Here is an 11,911-nt window from a genome sequence, read left to right as displayed (position 1 = left end):
ATCAAGTTAACTTGGAACTCATGATTTTTCTAGGTATAATTAGTAAATAAATATTCATTGATTAGACATTTACATTTGTATAATACTTACTCACAGCTAAGATTTTCACATTGACACAAAAGCAAGACCACAATTGTTGAAAGGTAATCACAATAACAAAAAAGAAAATTAAAAGAAAGATGTTTAGTACACATGAATAACACAAACTGTGTGGCCCCAACAACAGAGTCATTGCATTTAGCAACAATAACACTTACAAAATTGAGCAAAGTACATGGCCACATTGACCAAGCATATATCATGGCCATGACATCCATCTTATTGCAAAGCTCATGATTATATTAGTGAGAAAAAAGCATATTGCACCAATGGATTAAATAGAAACTCCACACACTAACATCATATTCCCTACTGTCCAAATGAGCAACAAGAGCAAACATTCAAAGTGCATGGCAAGAAAACCACACAATCATATATATCCTATCATGAAAATTAGATAGCCATATTAAAAAGGAAAGTACATTACCAAGTGCATGACCATATTGGTCATGGAAGTGCACATGGAAAAAAAGAACCACCAAGGTAAAGCGCGTAGCCATATTGAGAAAAAGCTAAATTGCATTGCCCAAAACATGTGGCTATAGAAAATAAAGCAAACTACATTGCTATATTATCACCTTTCAAACTAGCACTAAACTTATAAACTTCATGTCTTAACACAAAAATATAAGTACCAAGGATTCTAGTGATTGCCAACTATTGTAGCTAGCTCTATGTGGAAGCTTGCAACATGATAGATGGGAAACTACTTTAAGGTTCACTATGAGGTGACTTGAATAACAAGAAGGCTACACCTAAATAGCCTTACTAGGGTGGAAGTATATTACCTTTACAAAGAACTAGTGCTCCAAAACAAAGAAATCCTCATTGGATATTCTCATTTTATTAGGGTTTGAAGTTGAGAAATTCCATAGAAAAGTATCGATGGGAGCATATCAAATTCTCACCAATCTCAAAGGTAGGTGAAATAATTCAAATAATGTAGAAACTCTTGCAAATTCTCAATGGAACATTGAAAGTGCATCATAATAAAAGGAAAACACAAGAGGAAAAGAAGATCAAATTAAGATTGGAAAATTTTTGAATTTATCTTTTGAGAAAAAATAAGAGAGCTAAAAGAAAGGCATGCTTTTTGTGCTAAGAACATGCTCAACAAGGCCAATATTAAAATAGAGTACTATAAAAAGCAAGGAGGGGAGGAAAGCATGTTGGGCTATTCTCTCCTATACATCTTAAACCTTCCATGTTGGGTAAAAAACCATAGGTTTGAATCTCTACAAGAGAGGCTGAACCCCTAGAGGATCTTAATGTACTCTCCGTGAGGATTTCAATCATGCTATGCATTTGGCAATTCAAAAATATTGATGTGTGCAATCTTGTGTAGCAACTTCTCCTATAGGCACCTATTTGGCTAGTATCATCTTTTGGTCATAACAAACATCAAGTGTAACATCCATGAAAATTCTATTTATGCTACCCTCTAATCCCTCCTAACTTGCTCTAGCCCTTATTCCTATAAGTCAAGCCTTAGAGGTAATTCAAAGCTCCCAAAAATCTTGGAACAACACAAGAAAATTCATGATCACTATCATATCCCTTCTCTACCATTAGAAATAATAGATACATGAATTTTTAGCAAGACCATTCATATATACGTGTGAAGATCATATCCCAACGACTATATTTATGGCCCCAAAAAACATTATTACGAATATTTTAAAATTACTCTATGAAACTATCATTTTGTCTAATTATAACAAATATTTTGAAATTATTCTCTAAAATTATTATTTTTCATGGAACAATCTGACAAAATTTTTATCATTGTAGTTCAAGCCATTGACATTTCCATCCCAATATGCCTTAGCATCCTATAAGATGCCAAAATACTCACTAGTGGGTTGGGATCCCATGATCTTTTAGGAGATAGGTGTTTTTGATTACATGAGTGCTTGAGAAGGCAAAAGGCCAAGTGACCCTATTATATAGGATACCTTTAATGCTGAGGGAAGCTTATCATGGCTCTAAGTTAATAAGTTCCCTACTGTGTGTTGTTGACAGAAGTAGTGTAATCACATACAACCCAATCTTATGGGGTTGGAAGCTCACATCCTAGGCTAGAGAATTGTTTTCTCTGTAGGGATATGGATTTTATACTACTTCATGGAATGGTGTTTTTATATATTATCTTTTGTGCAATAGAATGTTGTTTTCCAAAGTGTTTGTCATGTGCTAGATGTTGTATTAATGGACCCTATGTAACATGATAATAAAAGGAAGCTGCTTTTTTATGTTGTAATAGTATGGTACCTTTGCTAATTAGATAAGTAAAATAAATCCCATCAAGGAACGTGAGAATACCTCAATCTTGATGACCAATCATCTATGGCTAGATGGACCTAATAATTTGGGTAGCTTTTCTAAACATTAGATGGAGTTATTAATACATGATCCTCCAAATTTAGTAGGACATATATGAGGCTCAACTTTATTTTTGGGGGGCTAATGTGAGATGATGCCTTATCCACAAGGGGATCAACATTTTATTCTCTTCCACTTCTCACTCTCTTTGAACCAAGTGCCTGTTGGAAACTGCGAGGAAGACAAGAGATGAAAGGAAGAGAGGAGAGAAGAGAGATATGAGACACTAGAAGTGGAACCCTAGAAGTGTGTAAATTGAGCACACATGATAGGAATATATAGAGGGGACTTGGGGCGCTATATATAGACACGAAAGGAAGAGAGGAGAGAAGAGAGATATGAGACACTAGAAGTGGAACCTCAGAAGTGTGTAAACTGAGCACACATGATAGGAATATATAGAGGGGACCTGGGGCGCTATATATGTCTTGTGTGCTCAGTTTACACACTTCTGGGGTTCAACTTCTAGTGTCTCATATCTCTCTTCTCTCCTCTCTTCCTTTCCTCTCTTGTCTTTCTCGCAGTTTCCAACATGGTATCAGAGCTGCTTGCATCTGATGAGAAAGAATCGTCTGATGACGAGGAGCTGGACTGGACAGCAGGGCCGATTGGTCGCAATTGAGAGCTAAGCGAGCTTTCTCTCTCTGCGCCAAATGTCCGACCAGAAAACCCTACCTGATGCTGCTCCTCAACCTACCTGGATTGAGTGTGCTGTGCTTCGGTAAACTGCTCCAACGATCCAGACCGCAGTTTTTCAGCCTCCCAAGCCTCCGAAGAGATGCCAAATGCATCAGGCCCCTCTAAAAGCCCTAGGATGTTCAAAAGTTGATTGAGTTCCTCCTTGCTGTCCTGTCCATCAACTCTGAAGCTCCGCGAGTAGGCATGATTCAATACGCGGAAACACGTCGAATCTGGCGTTCCATGAGAGGAGGGGGACAAATTGGAGGGGATTAAATATGCATTTTCTATCGCATTGCTTCTCCCTAGTTTTGGCTTGACGAGAGAAGATGGCTTTGACAAGAAAGCCATGGTTGGCACACTGCCGCCAGGCTTGAACGCAGTCGTGAACGGGATCTCCCTCCTGGGGGCCTTCGTCGGCCAGCTTTTCTTCGGCTGGCTGGGCGACAAGCTAGGCCGCAAGAGGGTCTACCGCATCACGGCCATGCTCATGATCTTCAGCTCCATCGCCTCGAGCCTCTCCTTATTGCAGAAATGCAGGTAGCAGAAGAACCTGTGTATGGCTCGACACTTACACGCCTGTATGCTTGCACGCGGCCTCGATACTCATCGATTCATGGGCAACTACCTTGTGCCGCTCCTTGTCGAGTGTGGTGCCCTGTGCGATGCCCTGTAGACCTTTGGCAAACTACCCATCACGATGTCTATTCCTGGACATCCCTCATCTCTGCCGCTGCAGAATGTGGAGAAGCGCCATGTCACAATGTGTACTCCTGGACTTCCCTTATTTTTTGCTATATCAATTATGAGGAAACAGAGTATGCTTTCCATCTGTACTAGAAAATGCCTGTCACAATGTGTACTCCTGGACTTCCCTTATTTTCTGCTATATCAATTATGAGGAAACAAAGTATGCTTTCCATCTGTACCAGAAAATGCAAGAGGCTTGCATACAACCTAACAATTATACGTTTCTTGCCCTGCTCAAAGCTCGTACTAAGCTACAAGACATGGAACGAAACAAAGGCATACATGTTGATATTGTTAAAAATGGACTGGAAAATGACCAATACATTGGTAACAATCTGGTGGATATGTACGCTAAAGGTGGCTCACTTCTCTATTCTGATTCAGATAATCGATTTTGTTTCAAAAGTGGGATGAGGCTGGTTTCCTGATCCTGCGAAACTCCCATGAGATCAAGTGCAAGTGGTGGAACTTCTTGTTGAAGGTGGACTTGAGAGTTTTGGAGCACTTGGTCCAGGAAGATAATGTTTTGTGGAACTCCGATGATACACTTCTTGCTGACCACGGCGATCCAGGAGGAGTATATTTCACCCAGGACGTCTTCAGTAAAAATTGTTTCAATACAACACATTCAGTAAGAGCACAGATTTGCTAAGTGCACCTTTGATTGTCTTGCCATGTTAAATGGATCTGATTCTACCCTGAAGTTACATGTGAGCATACCTTACAATGTTAAGTGGTATGATTAGATGTGTTGTATGTCATTGTATAGGTTAGTGAAGGCATACATCTTTTTTGGGTTTTATTCAGATCATTGATTAGTTTCAAAAGTGTTGTTTGATTTGTTGCAAACTTCTCACAAAATCAAGTGCAAGTGGTGAACCTTCTTGTTGAAGGTGGGGACTTGGGGCGCAACTAGTAAATAGCTTGAGACATATGGTACTGAGGAAGCATGTAGTGTGTTTGGAAAGCTTCCTTTTCGGGATACAGTTTCTTGGAATTCTCTTATTTGAGGATATGTTGAACATGGTCTTGGTAAGGAAGCACTGGATTGTTTTGAACAGATGCAATTGGAAGATGCACCTCCAGATGTCATCACATTTGCCTGTAGCTTCAAGGCTTGTGCTGATATGAAATCCATTGAAGTAAGCCAATGACTAAGCACTGATGTTTTCAAAAAGGGACTGGAAATAGACCAACTTGCCACCAACACAATGGTTGGCGTGCTTGTCACCAACACAATGGTTGATATGTACGCCAAGTGTGGCTTACTTGCAGAAGCACATGATGTGTTTGCTAAGAACCCGCAGAGTACAGTCTCAAATGAGGGCATTTGATGCATTATGATAGTGTACAGTTTAGTGGCAGATTGATATGTCTACATTGATATTGGAGGGGCATCACTCTCGAATCTATCATCATTTCGTTTACCGATATACTCAATTGTAGCATGATGATGTCCATATTTGTGTATAGAAAATAGAAATGACCATCTCATGTGTTTCTGTGTTTTTGGTGTCATTAGATGTTTTCCGCACGTTTTTCCCCTCCTTTCCATAAACTTTGAGAAATGCTCAGAGTGTGTACATGCTTCATCATATATCAATTAAACAACTGATGGTGTTTTTTACACTGTAGAGGTGAAGATTGGCAGATTTTTAGTTGCAATATATGTATCTTGCCTCTGCCTCCCCCTAGTGACCTGACCGTTGCTGCCGGACATGGATGTAGCCGGGACAAGTATGATTGTGATCGATATCATGATCAGGACAGGGATTCCTACCGCAGACGCAGTAGGAGCCGCAGCCGCAGTCTGACTCGAAGTCCTAGTCGTAGTAGGAGCCGAAGCCCTGCTCAAAGTCCAAGCCGTAGCCGTAGTAGAAGCCCTAGCAGGGGTACTGATGATCGTCCCAAGCACCGATCCTATGACAGAAAGGAATCACCATATGCTGACAGGGGTAGTCGATCTCCTAAAGACCGTAGCTTGTCGTCCTATGACATAAAGGAATCGCCATATGCTGATAGGGGTAGTCGATCTCCTAAAGACCATAGCTTCTCGCTCTCCAGGTAAGGATCGGAGCCTCTCTCCTATGTGCAAGACTGATTCACGAGGGGGCAGGAGATCCCCCTCACTCAGTGCCCTTCCGTGGATCTGTGGAGTCTCGCCAAGCTGCGGTGGAAGTTGCCATGGCGCAGGGCCAGGGTCAATTGACATCAAATTTGCAGATGAACTTTTCCGATGAGATTCTACTGCAGGGAGAAGAGAAGGATACTTCCCTGCGTAGGAGATCATTCCCAATCCTAAACAGAGCAGTTCCCCATCAAGGATGTCATCCCCCTGGGGTACTTTGTGACACTGCCTACCCGTAGAGAAGGATACTTCCCTGCGCGTAGGAGATCATTCCCAATCCTGAACAGAGCACTTCCCCTTCCACTGTCCTTGAAAGAGACGTGAGTGCATGCCTTCAATCTCAAGCCTCTTCAGCTAGCAGTGGATTTTTAGACAAGGATGCAAATGCATCTACACCATGTTCCCTAGGCTCTTCAGTTCACAGTAGTAAGAAATGTAGAGCCAGAAGAAAAGGGGCTGGTAAGAATCAGGAGATTTTTTTTTTTCTACTCCGTTTTTCTGCTCAAAGAGGAACTGTATGTGTTGTCTAGATCCTCCAACTTGGGTCCATGTCAACGGCACCCTCAGCCTCTCCACTTCGAACATCTCGTGCTCCTGTTTTGACTCCAAGATCAGGGCACATGACTTCCACTTTGTGCGCGTCCCCATCGATATGCGAGTTGGCATTTTATTTTTGGGAAAACAGATCGTCATTTTGGTATTACATTGACCAGAAAATAGCAGTAGTATTGTGAATTCAAACTGTCATTGTTTTATCTTGCTCTCATCTTCCAAGAAAGGAACAAAATATGATGTATCAGAGAATGTTTCCACAAATATTGTGGCTAAGCCAGAGACTGCAAGTTCCGAATTTCTCAAATTTACTTCAGATATCCAATTTTACATAGTTCTATGGACCTTTTCTAGAGGTGCTGCACAACAGACTTTAGATCCTATTGTTGCAGTAATATTAGCTGGAAAGCAATCGGCATCTTGGTTTTCTGATCCTGTGAAATCCAAGTTTGAAGTTGATAGAAATGGTGCTCTAATCAAAATCAATGAGTCCCCAGTAAATGATGAGATTCAGCTGGAGAATGTAGTTGATTTTGAAGCTTGGGAGGATGCCCATTTGAACAGTGTGAACTCAGAAGTGGAAGTGGAAGATGTGGGGATCCATAGGGATTTGGAGAATATCTTGTTTGAGCAGGAAAAGGCAGCCAAGGTCCTTCAAATCTGGTTCAGAAAATGTCAGAAAGAGAGAAGAACAACAACCAAGGTCCTTCAAATATGGTTCAGAAAATGTCAGAAAGAGAGAAGAACACGCACACATGAAGAGTCTAAGTGGGAGAAGTTTTATAAAGAAGCTTACAAGGCAACCAAGTCCTGGCTTCTTTTTGCTGAGCCTTTGCAGGATGGTGTTGTAGAGCTTCTCTACAGAAAGAGGTTTGTGTCTTCTATCATTGTATGGTCTCCTCAATTTAGTTAAAGGACAAAGATTCAAATGCTAATGCAGTTTCCTGGGAATCAGTATCTAGTCTGTCCCATATACTTACTGTCTTTAGTTACTACCTTTAGTTAAAGGACAAAGATTCAAATGCTAATGCAGTTTCCTGGGAATCAGTATCTAGTCTGTCCCATATACTTACTGTCGTGTAGATCATTGTGCAACCATGTTCATCTCTGTTGATCATGATGTATGTTTATCTTGTTGGTGGTTCTTGTCCTTGTACACTGTTGATGGTTCTTGTTTGTCAATCCCTTGCATTCAGTTGCATTGGTCTTGCCAACTTGCAATTGTTTTCACCATCTTGTATGATGTGCTTGGAGGATTGCATCTTGTGGCACCTGTATAGGGGACGAAGACCCCAAAGAGAGCCAAATGGATCCGCACGAAGCTGTGGGAGTGATCGCCTCAACCAGCCTTTTGATTAACTGGATATGTATATGGCTGGCTTGCCTTTCTCTCTACATTTCAACATCAACATTACTTTTGGATGTTGATATTGCCATGCTTCATAATGATCGTCCTCGTTCGTTATTCCATTGATGAGCGTCTATATTCTAGCTGATGATACATTGTTTCGTTTATATTCTTTCCAGCTGATGAGGGTCTATATTCCAGTTGATGACACATTATTTCGTTTATATTCTTTCCAGCTGATGAGTGTCTATATTCCAACTGATGACAAATTGTTTTATTTATATTCTGTTCATGGGGCCCCACATGTGTTATGTTGTCTATAGAGCGGCATCGCGAACCGTCTCTATAGACCTTGTGTTGTTCTAATGTCACTATAATGTTTTTCTTTAAGTTTTGATGTGACAGATATACTGCTTACATCCCAAGTTCAGTTGAAGGAATTTCTTGGAGATTTTATTTATTTTACATGTATTTTTAGGAGTGATAAAGCTCTTTTGATGCCTCTGCATAGGTTGTTGTAATTCAGGAGTGATGTAGCTCCTTCTCCCTTGATATTGTAATTCACGAGTGATGTAGCTCCTTTGACGCCTATGAATAGGCTCTTGTAAGTTCAATTTTGTAATTTTATATTTTGAATATTAATATAACGGTAGGCCTATATAGAGCTCTGGGTTTTTCCCTTGAGCCCCCAAGGGTTTTTTCATCCATAGTAAGGGACCTTTATTTGAGTGGGGGTGTTAGCTATATATAGTCTGTCTATATATAGCGCCCCAGGTCCCCTCTATATATTTCTATCATGTGTGCTCAGTTGACACACTTCTGGGGTTTCACTTTCGGTGTCTCGTGTCTCTCTTTTCCTCTCTCTTCCTCCGTTCCTCGTCTCCCTCGTGCACTGTTCAACAAATAATTGTTGCATCATTACTAGTTTGACAATTCTGATACGTTTCTCTCTCTAGTGAATTTCACAAATTGCAGGTCAGGAGACATTTGGTACACTTGGAGCCATAGTATAGAGTAGGACAGGGACTCGTCAGGTTAGGTTTCTGACAAATCGACATGTTGCGGTTGATTTGGACTACCCCAACCAGAAGATGTTCCATCCATTGCCTCCAAATGTTGGACATGGTGTTTATTTGGGTGCAGTGAAAAGGGCAACGTCTTTTATTACAGATGAGCAGTGGTATGGCATTTTTACAAGTGTGAATCCAGGTTTCCCTCTTTGCTACTTGTTTTTGAGCTGTTTGCTATTAAGGCATTCTTTATTGTCCATTTTATAAACTTCTCTGTGAGTTGAAAGAAGAATTCTGGTTTCCGTTTCTTGAAATGACAATATTGATACTTGATGATGTTTGCTCATGGGGCACAGACATTTGTGCGAGCTGATTGTGCTTTCATTCCATTCGGGGACAATTTTGATGTCTCCAAAGTCACAACTACTATCAAAGGGGTAGGTGAGATGGGAGATGTTATAACTATTGACTTGCAAATGCGCTAAAATTCAGCAAGCCATATCCATAGGAGCCACATCATTTTTGCTGACAGAGTACAAGTATTTGGTTTATTTCATGGGCATATTTGCTGCTGTCATTTTCTTGTTCCTGGGATCTGTGAAGGGATTCAGTACTAAGCCCCAGCCTTGCAGATACGATCCAAAGCAGGAATGTGCCCCAACTCTCTTTACAACGATTTTCACTACAGTTGCATTTATATTGGGAGCTTTGACGTCCATAGTGTCGGGATTTTTGGGCATGATGATCGCAACATATGTGAATGCTCACACAACTTTGAAAGCCAGAAAAGGGATAGGCAAAGTATTCAAAATCTCCTTTCAATCACGTTCGGTGATGTGTTTCTTACTTATTGCTAATGGCCTCATAGTTTTATACATCACTATTAAACTATTCCAGCTTTATTACAAGGATGATTGGGAGGGTCTTTTTGAGGCCATCACTGGCTATGGGCTTGGATGCTCATCCGTGGCTCTATTTGAAAGGGTTGGAGGTGAAATCTATACCAAAACTGCGGATGTTGGAGTAGATCTTGTTGGAAAAGTAGAAAGGAATATCCCAGAGGACGATCCGCAAAATCCAGCAATCATTGCTGACAATGTGGGTGATAATGTGGGAGATATTGCTAGAATGGGTTCAAATTTGTTTGGCTCCTTTGCTGAAGCTTCTTGCACAGCTCTTGTTGTGGCTTCCATGTCATCATTTGGCACAAATCATGACTTCATTGCTATGTGCTTCCCTCTACTCATTAGCTCTATGGGCATTGTGGTGTGCCTCATCACAACCTTGTTCGCAACTGATGTGTTCGAGATCTCAGATCTAAGGGATATTGAATCTTCACTGAAGAGAATGCTGATATCCACCATCTTAATGACATTCGGTGCAGCTTTTGTTTGTTGGATGGCACTACTGTCCATGTCTTACATATATGATCCTAACGGTGGTGCAAAGATGGTTCAAAACTGGAAACTATTTTTTTGCGTTGGAGTAGGGCTTTGGGCAGGGTTAGTAATTGGCTATGTTACAGAGTATTTAACCAGCAATACATACAGACCAGTCCAGGATGTTGCTGATTCTTGCAAGACAAGAGCTGCTACCAATGTCATCTTTGGTTTGGCACTTGGCTACAAGTCTGTAATTGTTCCAATATTTGCTATTGCTATTGCCATCTATGTCAGTCATACCCTAGCAGCCATGTACGGGATCATAGTTGCAGCTCTTGGAATGCTTTGTACCATTTCCACCTGTCTAGCCATAGATGCATATGGTCCCATGAGTGATAATACTAGTATCGCAACTGGTCTCTAGATGACCATGATACTTCTTCACATCTCTCCATAAGAAGCGCAGCCGCAATATAGACTATGAGGCCGCGAAGGCTTTCAAGATGGATAGATTCCTCAACCATAGGACTTCTTCAAAGTCCATCTTGCGGCATCAACAACCCCCAGTTGATAGCACTCCGCTCTCCGAATTGGTCTCTGTGATCCGCACTTTGGGGGAGTGCTTTCTCAAATTAGAAGAGATGAAACTGCAGATGCAGAGAGAGTCTGAGCGATTTCATGATGATCTGGAGGCCAGGCGTACAAAGATGTTCCTAGAGTCCCAGAAGCAGATTGCCAAGATGTTTTCTCGGGCTCTGAGCAGCAGTAAGAAAACTAATGAGCTCTTGCTGATGATTGTCGGTATTTTGTTCATCATTTGATTATTCTAAATGTTTCTTTCTTCCAGCTGATTTTTTGCTCTTCATGCTATGTTTCATATCATTTCATCTATATTACAGCTAATGCGTTGAAATTATTCCATGCTTTGTTTATAAGAAATGTTTCGAGCTGATGGGATGATATTTGATTTCATTTTTATTCCAGCTGTTGAAATGTTCCAGCTGATGTTTCATTATTATTCCAGCTGTTGAGTTGTTCTAGCTGATGTTTCATTGTTTCTAGTTGTTTGTCTATTTTTAGTTGATTCGTCTGTTCAAGCTTATGTTTATTCTACTTGATGTTTTATCTATTCTAGCTAAGGAGCTGATGTTGCAGCTAATGTGTGCTCACTTGATGCACTTCTGGGGTTCCACTTCTGGTGTCTCGTGTCTCTCTTCTCTTCTCTCTTCCTCCGTTCCTCGTCTCCCTCGCGCACTGTTCAATAGGAAGTCTGTAAGATGCTTCAAATCAGAAGGAGAAGTTGGTGAGCCCATAAAAGTATGAACAATGAATTTCTTGTTTTCACCTGCTCAATTTACTATTAGATGGTGTAAAGAACAGGGCAAAAAAGGTATGTGTGTTTTGATGTTTGATGTTTTACAAATGCGTGTTTTGATGTTTTACAAATGTCTCTTATGTTTCTAAACTTTGGTTTATTATGTGTACATAAAGGTAACAAAATCACAAATGATGGTAGAAGAGATAATGGAACAATGAAAGCTAAGGAGGTCATTGGCCCTAATGTCTCTTCAAATCACGATAT

The 11,911-nt window shown here is 40.7% G+C and overlaps 1 protein-coding gene across 1 annotated transcript; it reads left to right on the top strand.

Moving 5' to 3' along the window:
• Window positions 1-4,169: 4,169 nt before the first annotated feature.
• On the top strand, window positions 4,170-10,753 carry LOC148031219 (pyrophosphate-energized vacuolar membrane proton pump-like). The gene is made up of 5 exons (XM_087685552.1): window positions 4,170-4,328; window positions 4,424-4,540; window positions 4,971-5,051; window positions 6,813-7,459; window positions 9,418-10,753. The coding sequence occupies exons 1-5, from the start codon at window positions 4,170-4,172 to the stop codon at window positions 10,751-10,753; spliced, it is 2,340 nt and encodes a 779-aa protein (XP_087541678.1).
• Window positions 10,754-11,911: the final 1,158 nt, after the last annotated feature.

Source organism: Lygodium microphyllum, chromosome 9 (assembly GCF_053477565.2).
Source record: "Lygodium microphyllum isolate KBCC chromosome 9, Lygodium_microphyllum_v1.1.10, whole genome shotgun sequence".
Taxonomy (NCBI): Eukaryota; Viridiplantae; Streptophyta; class Polypodiopsida; order Schizaeales; family Lygodiaceae; genus Lygodium; species Lygodium microphyllum.
Note: the sequence above shows the minus strand (reverse complement) of the source record. Positions and strands in the feature narration are given on the sequence as shown.